General features: G+C 51.8%; 2 protein-coding genes across 2 annotated transcripts; both read left to right on the top strand.

The window, feature by feature from the left end:
* Window positions 1-5,984: 5,984 nt before the first annotated feature.
* M406DRAFT_219772 (HET-domain-containing protein) lies at window positions 5,985-6,602 on the top strand (the record flags this gene model as incomplete). Its single annotated transcript, XM_040915554.1, has 2 exons — window positions 5,985-6,428; window positions 6,471-6,602. Coding segments are annotated over 2 exons (576 nt in total), but the record flags the coding sequence as incomplete, so codon positions are not given.
* A 2,526-nt stretch (window positions 6,603-9,128) lies between these two features.
* M406DRAFT_234321 (uncharacterized protein) lies at window positions 9,129-9,716 on the top strand (the record flags this gene model as incomplete). Its single annotated transcript, XM_040915979.1, has 2 exons — window positions 9,129-9,587; window positions 9,681-9,716. Coding segments are annotated over 2 exons (495 nt in total), but the record flags the coding sequence as incomplete, so codon positions are not given.
* Window positions 9,717-12,598: the final 2,882 nt, after the last annotated feature.

The raw sequence follows: 12,598 nt of genomic DNA, 5'->3' as shown, positions 1-12,598 counted from the left end.
CGATCTCATCATTGTTACTGTGAGTCAAGCCTTAACCTAGCCAAGTTTCCAGAAGATGGCGACCTCGACGACCCCTTACCAAGATGCTCACAAGGCCTTCTTGGCCGATCTGTCGACAGAAGACCGGGAAACATTTGGCTCTTCGGTGGAAAAGCTCACATCAGCTGAGGACGTGATCATTACTTTAAAACTTCTCGTAAATCAACGAGATCGCAAGAGCGGACTTCATCGTTACGTAAATATCTTCAAGGGACTCAACGATCTACTCAAACCATACTTTGATGCCCTCAATACTCTAGCAGCCACCAACGATCTAGCGGCATGGGTCTACGGAGCTTTTCGCCTCGTCATACAGGTATTTATCGCGATAGGCCCAAGGTCCTACATATACAAGTACCAACCTAGTACTGATCTAATTTGAAAACCACTTTAGATGGCGAGTGCGTTTCCGACATTTCTCGACAAGTTCATGGAAATTCTTGGTTATCTAAGTAATGTGTTTCCCCAATACGAAGCCATTTCCAAGTTACTCGACGGCGAGTATCCGCCTCGACTACGCCGCCATTTCGAGCTTGTATACAAGGACCTGTTAGGGCTCCTTCAAGCTGCAGCCAAGATATTCACCGCGTCAAATGGAAGTCAGTACCTTGGGAAACTGTGAGGAAGTACCTTTGTCGTCTTTTGAGCCATGCTAACGTAAAACCAGAGATCAAACGTCCCGCGACTCTCATCGCAAACGCCATTTGGCGGCCATCTGACTCTCGTTTCAGCCAGCTGCTTCAAAGGATGAAGAGTCACCAGGCCTTCATCATGGACGAGGTCAAGATATTCATGGCATCACAGTCCATAGACCATGCCAAGTCCAGCAGCGATCGAGAGCAGCTCATCCAATGCAGTCTTGACAGGCTACAAGCACTTTCAGAGGACATGCAGTCGACAATTCATGAACAGTCCAAGGACAGCTTCGTCCGACGTCTTTTGAAGTGGTTAAACCCGCCACCATACGCCCAAACATTGGAAGACGCGCGGGATAAGCGGGGAGAGGGCACGTCTCAGTGGATATTCGAAGAGCCCATTTTCCAAAGGTGGCTTTCGTGTGAGGACACTCCCACCAACGACGCCCCACTCAACAAGCGAGAAACGCCTCCTCGCATGCTATGGATTCATGGTAGGCATATCACTTGCTACTCTTCATTGCTTCACTGCATTTCGATGTATCTAATCTCTAGGTGTTAGGTAACCCAGGGTGCGGGAAAACAGTTCTGGCCTCTGCAATAATCGACCATTTCAAAGAGCACCAGGGAGTCCAGGCCGAGCCATCCACCTTCATTGCTTACTTTTTCTTCAAGTATGACAATAGTCTCTTCTCAACCTCCAGCAACGCATATAGCTCTATTCTTGCACAGTTCCTCCATCAAAATCAACAAAACACGGATGTCTTGGACAAATTTCTCTTTGCGCAATTTGAGCCGTCCTTGGCCTCGGGGCAACATGTCGCCACCGACAATGATCTGAAGACCTGCCTACTGCGCATATTGGCGACGGTCGCTGGTCCGCTCTGTGTTGTGGTTGACGGTGTGGACGAAGCGAGCAACGCAAAGATTGTGTTCCGGCTTCTGAAGGAGTTGGTTACAAGCACGCCGGTGAAGCTTGTCTGTCTCAGCCGAACCAGTGTCAATGATTTATTTCATCAAGTTCCTGAAAGCAATCGCATTGCTATACAGCGAGAGTCTACCAGTCCCGACATCCGCAAGGTTTTCATACGGCACCTTACCGAGATGCACGAGGAGAATCAGATCCCGGGCAACTCAAACGTTTCAGACCTAGTCAATTCTCTCGTCCTGGGAGCCGATGGAATGTTCCTCTGGGCTGTGCTCATGGTCAAGTTCCTCGAGTCGCCGGCTTTGACTCCAAATCGTCGCATCAAGACCATTCAGAGTGTCCGGTTCCCAGAAGGTCTCGGAACCATGTATGACAGAATCGTGACGCTGATCAGTCACTCAGCGAGTCCAGAGCGGTCGCTTGCTTGCCGAATACTCCTATGGATTCGGTACTCACGGGAAATTTGTTCAGCTCAGATGCTCGAAACCTGTGTGAAGGATCCGGAGGAGGAAGATGCGTTCGATAATTTCCCCGCCCTTGCGCTGTCAGTATGCTGCGGGTTGGTTGAGTCCACCATGCGAGATGACACAAGTGCTCTATGTGCCTTTCGTTTCAGTCATCTTACGGTTGAGGAGTACCTTGATACCGCCCCATGGTCACGGCTCAACTTGGACCCGCCATTGCTGCCGTCCCGGCAGGTTGCACAGATCGAGATCGTCCAAAGATTGCCAACGGTGTCTTGCGCACCTTCTTTGGGCATCACCTGAAGTTGCCCCAACCCGAGATCTATACCGGGGGGGTGGTTGGGACACTGGATCATTCGAGGTATATGCTTCCAGGAACTGGACTTCCCATCTCACCGAGATTAGTGCATCTCAGCTCTCCGTCCTGAGTGATCCTGGTTCCATGCGGAGCGCCTTGGACACCTTGCAGACATTCACCTACTCCGCTCTTGCTGTGGCGTATTGGATAGAGGGCCTGCATGTGGCCCCCCCTTATACCCCTCAGATATCTCTCCTGTCAGCTGCAAGAGATTGGTCGAGAGAAATGGAGACGAGTGTGCATTCTGTATTGTCTATGCATTGCGTCAAGTCTATCCTTCAAAGCCTCTCCAAGCTGCTTGATCAGCTCATCAGTCTGGAGACGAACTGGGAAACGAAGCTGAACCAGAATCCTTCATTGATATGGGATGATATACTGGTCTTTCAAAAGACAGGCATCCTATCAAATATCGAACAATCCGACCAAGGGCCAAGTTTGAAACTTGCGACACTGGAGCCCAGTGCAGTGAAGGTTGCTGTGGGGTCTGACCTTCATCGCATCTGTGTTCTTAGTACCACATCAAAGGACGGATCGAGAATCGGAGTCCTCAGCGCCTATTGCTCGTCCGACTTCCAGAAGGTAATCTGCCCTGAGGATGACGAAGTTGACTCTCCACCCTGCAAAGGCTTTGAAGGCCCCTACGAACTTCGTTCCGAGTTCCTTCATTGGCATCCTACGGGACACATATGTCCTCAAGCAGAAAGGTTCAGTGTCGGGTGGGTCGCAATATATGAATTGTGGGATGCCGAAAGCAAAGATCGTCTAGTAAGTCACCGCATTGACTTGCCTGAGAAGGAGGTGGCTATCTTGCTTCGGCAGTCTCTGCGCAAGCAATCTGGACACAAGTCCAGTTTTCACATGAGCTTTCCTTTGGCCATCAGTCAGGACTGCCTCACTTTCTCAATTCTGAGGACAGTCTTCCGCTGCCAAATCTCATCCTGCAGAGTGTCTGCGTCACTCAGTTCTGTTGTCCTCAATCTTCACTTCTTGAGACACTATGAGGAGTTTTGGACTTCAAAGCGGTACAACGATGAGGATCGCCAAGCCGGCTGGAGCGAATGCGAGGACTCAACCCCAGTGGAAGATGCGTATATTTACACCATAATGTTCAGCCCGAACGGCAAATGCCTGTCCTTCGTCGACCATCGGAAACCCCAGTTAGCGGGAGACCTGCTGTTGGCCCATCTGACTGTATTCGACATATCAAATTACCCTGAGATCAGTATGCCGAAGTGGACCAGCATGCTTACCTTAGGTACCAATAGAATAAGCAGCGAGGTCTTCCATCCTACTCAACCTGCAATTGCATACTTAGCGAGCAGAAAAGCTTGGCTTTGGAACTTTCAGACAAGTAAGTGGAAGAGGCTTGTAAGCTACTTAGTACCTAGGTATTTTCTGGCAAGATATGAGACAGCTCAACCATTTCTCTCTAGATTCCAGACCAGTCCATCTGCCCATGGACTATGACAAATGTGCCGAGTACTGTTTTTACGGGTCATGTGCAACACATGGCTGCAATATGACGAACTGTATCTACAAGTCTCTCGACTTCTCCGCCTGCGGCCGCTATATCATTGCGAAAACAGGCCTGTTCTTTGCAGTGTCCGACTTAGCACCATTTACAAACACACAGCATGCTTCGGTACAACAACTCGATCAAAGCAAATGCGAAGATGATGCGGCCGCGCAGCCAGAGCAAACCAACGCAACTAGTCTCCAGAGACTCAGTAACCAGATGGGATTGGATGGCTCAGCCTTACAACCAGGAGCGCTAATAGACCAGTCGGCACTTGTCACAGGCCCCGGGCATGGCGACGCGACGCTCCTCACAGTTTCGTCTGCCACCCAGAACATCACATTAAATGTATCGACAGATGAATTATCCCAGCCCGTGCGGTCTCTGCAACTTCTCTCGGTACCAGCTTCTTTTGACACGCGCGACACTGCCGTCAGCGTACGCCTGCCAAGGACTGGGGACGACACCTTGCGAATCATTTTGAACAAAACGCCGTCGTATACTTATCACTTGAATGAGAGGAGAACGGGTTTCCCGAGTGTTGTTGAGAGAAGGATTGGGTCCTTGTATGAGGTGACGCCTGTGGGTCTCCTGGATAGCGAGGAAGCGGGCAGCCAGGGAAGCCTATTGATGCCCCCCGGCCTGGATAATGAGATTTTCGAAGCCGAGGACGATGAAGATGCCGCTGAAGAAGGTCATGTTGCGCGTGAATGGAGGAGGCTTGACTTTTCATGACTTGGACCTGTTTCTCGGTCTGTTTCTCGCCAAATGGCCGGCGTTGATCTCAGCAAACTCAGATACGTTCCGCACAGCTTATCGATGTGAAGTACGCTTTCTAAGTGCATTGTGAGATGAGATATCCGGCAGTGTAAGCAGCAATATTCGTCAGCAAAAATTACATATATTTTTGTATAATTATGAACGCAACGTACTGCTTGCTAATACCTTTTTCTTCTCCCAGGCGAACCGATGTTGTACATAATTTTACCGGTCTCAAATCTATGTAGTTCCGAAGAAATATGCAAGGCATAGCTAAACTGTACTCCACCATAAAGTAAGGGATCAGGGTTGTTACTGTTCTTTGGCAGCTTTATTATCTCTAGAGCAATACATGCCACACTTACTTAATTCGTAGTTTATGATATTCAGATCTTAGTTGGAAGTCTTTACCATGATCATGAGATCTACATCTTGGCTTTGGCGATCATGTTCATCAACAAAATATCATCTATCTTTCTCTAAACCCCTCATCAAACGCCATGGACAGGGCCTAGCTACGTATATCCATGCTAAGCTCGATGAGACCGCGCGAAGGCGAGTGTTCTTACATTAGCCATTTCCAGCATTTCAGCTTACCTGTACTATTGTGTTGGTCAACACCATGAGACTGGTGTGGCTTGTCGCAGGCAGCCACCGAAGCCACCCTCATCTAATCAGTTGTCAGCACACGCTGCGCTTGCAGGGGCACTGCATACCTAAGCCACGCGGACATTGAGCAGAGCCTCGCTTGGCATCAGCCGCTCCCTCCTTTCCAAGTAGTTATACAAATTTCTTCTTTGCGGACCGTTGCGTGTCGCAGTGGGAGCTCAAATTCATTTCGTCCCTTGCTAGCCAGTCCATGCACAAATTCTCGCCCTACCTGACATAAGTGATCATTGATAGTTACTTATGTTACGATAGGACCCAGAACGACTTGGACCCGATGGAAGAGCCTGATGGCACAAACAAATTCAAATTGGGAGTCGCCACGGTGGACGAGGTAGTCGAGAAAGACGACGCCACGAAGACAACGACAGACCAAGCCAACGATGACTTAACGGAAGAGTCTGACAAGAACGACGAATCGGAGGTGGATTATGATGATGATGATGCAGCCGCCGCCACCGCCTCCATAGAGGACATAGATGAAGAAAATAGCACCAGGGAGACGAGAAGAAATCCACCGAAAGACGACTGGATGGTCATACCACGGCGCTCTAGTTTGTCAGGAATGCAGGCGCCCTACTGTTTCATTTATCGGAGACTATCAAGTACAGATTCGACCCGACTATTGGTCGTGTCCGGATCCGACGACAGGGAAAGCGAAATCCGCTGCCACCTGGTCGAGGTACGCCTGTCAGAGGTCCGTGAAGCCGAAAATGGGTACACGGCGCTTTCGTACGCGTGGGGAACCGGGGACCGCAACTGTGAGATATGGATCGGGGCACACAAGTGTCTCATCAATCCCAATCTCGAGTCGGCACTCCGCCATCTGCGCTGCCAGGACCGTCCCATCCGACTCTGGATCGATGCGCTCTGTATCAACCAGACGGATCTCCTCGAGCGCAACCAGCAGGTACAGCAGATGCGCAGCATATACGCCGCAGCCTCGGAGACAGTCATCTACCTCGGAGCCCAGGATGGTGGCAACACCGGCCGCTCTGCTTGGAACTTTCTCGAACGGAATAGCTCCTGGGCCTGGAATGACCACCAGGACCGTGACTACACAGTTGCAAAGAAATTGGAAGAATCGATCTCCTTTCGTGGGGAGTTGAGGGATGTCGAAATTGACGTGCTATCCCGGCCATGGTTCCGAAGACTTTGGGTTTTCCAGGAGGCCGTGGTCTCGAGATGCTTGTCTATACAGTGCGGTCCTCGGCGCATCGCCTGGGACGACTTCTGCGCAACAGTCCTCCTGTCTCCCAAAATTCACGACCAGTACGGCTTCAGTCTCCTGTACCTCAACAACGCAGGTATCGTGCGAGATATGGCTCTCTCGCGCAACGAGTATCTACGCAGCCAAGGTTTGAATCGGTTTCTGCCAGCCTGGAAGATACCAAAGGCATGGGACACCTCATCTGACGGCTTGACCATCTTACGACTGCTTGCAAGGACGAGGTTCCTTCAAGCCTCGGATGCAAGAGACAAGATCTTTGGCCTGTTAGGTATAGCCACCGATATCGACACGAGCGATCCCGGGTTCGCCATCGACTACCGCGTCCACTACTACGAGCTGTATGTCCGATTCACAAAACACATCATCAAGACTATGAGATCATACGACATCATCTCATACGTGAATTCTGCAGCCGAGTCGCTTTTGCCTGGGCCGTATCTGCCCTCTTGGGTGCCCAACTGGGACTATGAGGAGATTGTGTCCTATGCCAGCGACCTCACGATTTTGGAGACCCTCCCGGCAGAGACACCGACGCAGAAGCAATCTCGCCAGAGCCGTATCCTCACCTCTTGGTCCACCGATAACAACTACTTGGGACTTGTGTCAGCAGGGCGAATTATCGGCCAGATTGAGGAACACACCTTACCATTACGGCTGGTTGGACTGGACGAGGTGTCCTTCGAAGCTGAGAGAGTCAGTGCGGGCCAAGAAGACGACCTGTTCCATCCCATCATGACACTATGGACCGAAAGGCTCTTTTTTAGTCCCCACGACTCCAGCTCCAGCTCCGGTGGTGCATCAACCGACGACACAGAACAACAGCCTATTGATATCGCCAGTCCAGGGGGCGGCAGACTCAAAGCCATAAAAAACCCTCTACGGGCGACATGCTTTTCTTCTCATCTAGATCGTGCCCGAATGCAGGACCGCAACTCGGTCGAGCGCCACCTGTACGCCAGAGGACGCCAGACCGCCAGCTGGTCGGACGGCAACAATAAAGCAGTGGTCCCTATCGTAGATGGGGAGTCGATCGTAGACGGCAAGAGACTGGCCATCTGCATCACGGCAGACGCTCCCTTTGAGCAGCTGGCTCTTGTCCCGGAGCTGGCACAGGTAGGAGACCTGATTGTTCAGCTGAGTGGCTCACGTGTTCCTTATGTTGTCAGGCCTCACGGTGGTAGATTTTGGCCGGATGAGATTGCGAATATGAGCTGGATGTTTGTGGAGGGGCCGACTGTGAAAACTGTGAGGTGTAGGCTTGTTGGTGAGTGTGTGCTCAATGGATTTGAGGAGTTGCCTGAAGATATGATGAGAACGGCAGTCGCCATATTCTAGATAATAATTAATAGTAATATGCTTCATAACAGTTGTTGTTCACAATAATTGTTTTATCCTCCAAGACTCGTCAATGTTGTCGAGGTTGTGTCCAATGTTAGGAACCTTTACCCTCAAATTTGTTGAACAAGATTTCCTCGTCCAGCTACCACTTTCAAAGTCTGTCAAACAACCATAATCACGCCTCTCTTGATTCGAAACCGCCGTGTACATATCAAACCTCTCAAATCTTCTTTTGCAGCTACGAGCACCCGTTGAATCATTCAATATCCCATACTTACATGCTCGTGTACTTATGCGATGTGGGAGGATTAGGACACCGGAACGTAACAACCCGGACACCAAAGGCAACCCGCGCCACCACAATCTACACGACACCAACCAAACCCTGACAGTTTTTCCGCCAAGCCTCGCTTTCTGGCCCGCCTTTCCCAAGATCTGGACACTCTTCCAAAACCGGGGTCAGACAGGACGATTCCCTGCAGAAACCCAATGTCGGTACACCAGAACCCGGTTCTATTCAGGAAACTCCAGGCCCAGGCTCCGCGTACACAGGTTCTGGCTAGTAGATTAAGAGGAAGAAAATACATATGAGTTGACTAGCATCCTCATATATAAGCAGAAAGGGCCGGGCCTTTATGGCAATGCAGAGGAAGGATAGTCTGTAGGCTGTGTGGCGCCTCAAGACAGTTCCCTCAGCGCACTTTTAAATACTACCGTGAACTATCCTTTTGTGTGATTGCGAGATCTCAGCGTCATAAGCAATGAAGCAGAGGACCCTCATCGCGCTTCCCTGCCTCGCTGCAGGCGCCGTAGCCCAGAGCTCGGCCGGCGCATATGATCAGTGTAAGACGATGGCGCAGAGTAACCCCAAGGCATGAATATGGTAGTCTCCCAGGAAAACTGACACTGCGCCAAGGCGGAGGAAGCGGCTACACTGGCCCCACGGCCTGCGTCTCGGGGTATTACTGCACAGATTATAATGCCTACTACTACCAGTGCGTGCCCGGCACGACGACGGGGGAGGTCTCGACGACGAGCGTGTCGTCCACCCCAGCGTCGACCACGGCCACGGCCACCCCTACCACCAGCGCAGGCACCAGCCCCACGACCTCCTCCTCCCCAGCAGCGACGACGACGACCACCACCACCACCACTCCAGAAACAACAGCCACAGCAACCAGCACAGCCTCTGACACCGTCACACCCTCCGGCACGTCGACCCTCTCGTCAGGCTGGTACTGGATCCGCGCGGTGGAGACGCCTTACTACCATTCGTACCTCCAGACGCTCCCGACGGCCACCCCTGGCGACGCTCTGATGGACAGCCCCCTCACGGCGGGGCAGTTCAACATCATCGACGGCCAGCTCGTGTACAATACCGGGTCGGGCACCGACGACGCCCTGTACATGTGGGTCGAGGACCCGGCAGACAAGACCCAGCGGGCCCTGTTGACGTGGTTCAACTCGACCGAGAACACGTACGGGAATTTCTCCTTCTCAGGGGACACGGTGACGTGGGTCGACCCGGATGTGGACAGGGGGAACACGGCTGCCTTTTATGTCTGCCCCGACAACACGACCGGGGCCAACGATTTGTATGTGAACACGGGGGCGTATGATTATGAGACGCCTTCGGGTTGCTATGACATTGATGTGAGTCCCAAGTCAAAATTTTCCCACCTCGCTTGAGGATTTTGATGGTCGCCGGAAGGGTATGACACCGTGGCTGACTGTGACGAATGATAGATCCATTCTTATGGCGGGTCAACGGCTACTGTTTGAGAGTGACCAGCATCAGTCTCGACAAAACAAGATAGCAGGTCATATGAAGCAAATAGAGTGAGATTGGTTGCAATCCGGAGACGAGAAGCCCGTGTAATGTGACCATTTGTTGCACGGTATGATCCTCCTGTCTCTCCAGTCGAAAGAGCTATCTACACAAGTGGTATCAATGTTGTCACCGCATATGAAATGTCATGACCGCGCCGTCCTCCACCTGCCTCGGATTCTTTTGACGAACTTGTGGTCTCTCGACATTTGTCTCTTACTTCCTCCAATGATTGCCCTGGAACCATGAATCATTTTAGGCACTAAAGGTCGCTCTTGGTAAATGACTTGTTTATGTTGTACTGTTGAGGGATGATCAGAGGCAGACCTGCATTACTTCAGCTTGCGCAGTCCGTTCTTTCCTTAGCAGGCTGTACAAGAAGGAAGAAAAGGTTCCAGATAGGGAAAGCCATGTTTCTCTGAAGAGAAAAAAGTGGCAAACAGGGGGAGGGGTATAGAGAGCAGGACAGAAAATAGACATGAGCGGTGAAGGGTCAAGCCGTGGCTGAATGGAGGAGGGGAGGAAAACAACAGAGCAGACTCAGCCAAAACCTGAGATTCTGGTCACTGCGAAAACCAGCGCCATTCGAGTGTAGAATGATGATCAATTACCTCGTCAACACTATTAAATCATGACAGACTTCTCTGATATCACAGTCTGCCGTAAGGCAATTTCGCCAGGGGAGACTCTGGCATTCGCGCCCGATAGTATAAAACCCTGCTACAAGTAGTGAAGGATTGGGACTCTCGGTAATTCACCGCACTGTTCATGAGATCAGTCGACGACGCCATCAGGACCGCCATCGATGCCGACCAGCTTGAAACTTTGCATTGCGTGATTCGACGGTTTGTGGGAGGCGGAAATGCTCAGCACAATGACTAACCACCTCGCATGCGCGAGGTCTAGATCAGGTTCTGGATCCAAAATACTCGAGAACCATGACCTCAGTACTTATTCTTTCTGCTTTGTTGGATGGCTCGTAAAACCTTGTGGTAGCCTTAGGAATGCATTACGTATTGCCCAAGTTCAACGGCGCCATTGAGGCTGGCGATTGCTACTTGGCCTCTTGTCATTTGCTTGAGTCAATGATGCAGCCTGGGGTGGTCTTGTGGCCGGTGAGCTGTGATACAACGTACACCTTTGCCGATCCTCTGCGATTATGGGTGTCGACCGTTCGACTTGTAACGCATGTTATGTGTTAATTACCTGCCACATGTGAGCCAGATCGTGGCAATAGCTTAGCCGCCAAGAGGTCGTCCGTGCTGGTCCGAGTCGACCGATCGAGCCGCCTGCAGGAAAAAGGTCAGATTTTCTCCACTGGGATTTGGATGAATACTACATCCTTCGGTTCTCCGCTCCCTGTGCCAGGAGGTGAAGTCCACCTCCCGTATTGAGACAAGTAGGTGGCCGGCGGCGAGGACCGCACCATCGTATTCCAATAGAGTCGGTGAGGTTTTGAGGGGCGATCGCAACCCCCCTTCACGTGGAAGGTGCACAGAACATTCCAAAATCTCCGAGAGGGTGGCACAGGGTGTTTGCGCTGCGCAAGTGTGAGTGGCCCTTGAATGGGATGGCGTAGAACAATGCGTGTGCTGGGGTAGCCTTGCCCACCTCCCCCCCTTCTTCCCCTCCCTCCTTGGAACTAGTTGCAGCATCCGACCATCCGGCGTCACGTCTGGCGGCGTTGACTGACGTATAGGATTGAATGCAGATCGGCTCTTTCTCAATTGACAACAATTGTCACGCGAGCAGAAGGGCGGCAGTGTATTATTAGGAGCATCTTGAACAAGACAATGACCGTTGTGCCGTATCCTCCGAGATCCGCCGGCCTCGGCATGCACGTTCTGGTTTTGTAAAAGCTAAGCTGTGACAGGGCATGTAGGTAGCCGCCGGCTGTGACGTTGGCACAGTATTCCTGCAAGGTCGAGATGGGGGACGGGGGCCCAAGGGGCCCATTGATGCGTTGTCCAGACCGCAACGTAATTTTACATGCACGGAGAGAGACGAACCAACAGCAGGTGAGCAAATGAAAACGTAACAAGTTCTATAGTTGGATGGTCCTGTGGTTTTGGGGGATGCTCGTATGATCGAGGAGGGAGGACTAGGGTCGGATGCGAACCGGCGGAGCCTCGTGGATCAGAATTGGTCAAATCTGCGATAGGCCAAGCTTTTTCATCACCTCCCACGCCTGTGCATTGAAAGATGCACGGGAAGATCAGCAGGATGCCAGCCAACAAAAAAGCCAGGCCTGTGCCCGCGGTGGCACTTCTTTGTCTCGAACCGGGAGATTACCGGCAGGGCTCTAAGGGCAGGGGTGGCGCTGGAACAACAGCAAACGCAGATCTCTGAGGCTGTCGATCCATCCCACACTCGGCCTGGATTGACCCCCACGGTCCAGTAAGCCAGAGCCGCGCTGTCGGATCCGAAACACAGGCTAGAAGAGTGGTGGATGTGTTCGACTGGGCTTCTATTGCATACCGTTATCGCCCTTGGTCCACGCCCAAACATTCGACATCGGGTCTGCCTGAGACATTGCCCCCCGTTCTCTTTGCCACACGCGAGCACTCAGTCAGGTAGTCTGGCATTCGATTCTCGGAGTTCCTCCGGCCGGTGTGCGTCCAGTCTTCTTGCACATCGTCCTCCGGGCTTTGTAGGAAGTGGGTATTTGCCCCGCAGAGCACTTGTTTTGTTATGGCAAAACTTGGAGTCCCTGCTAGATCTGGTGGGCCCGCGGGGTTGACCCCATACTGTGAATTCCTGCACAGTACGAATTGATCACGCCACCCCTGATGGCATGCTGAGGCGATGCCTCACGATGTCGTGTGGAGTGAGGGGA

This window comes from Cryphonectria parasitica, assembly GCF_011745365.1.
Source record: "Cryphonectria parasitica EP155 unplaced genomic scaffold M406scaffold_8, whole genome shotgun sequence".
NCBI lineage: Eukaryota > Fungi > Ascomycota > Sordariomycetes > Diaporthales > Cryphonectriaceae > Cryphonectria > Cryphonectria parasitica.
The sequence above is the reverse complement of the archived record's forward strand: the minus strand, read 5'-3'. Positions and strand labels throughout refer to the sequence as shown.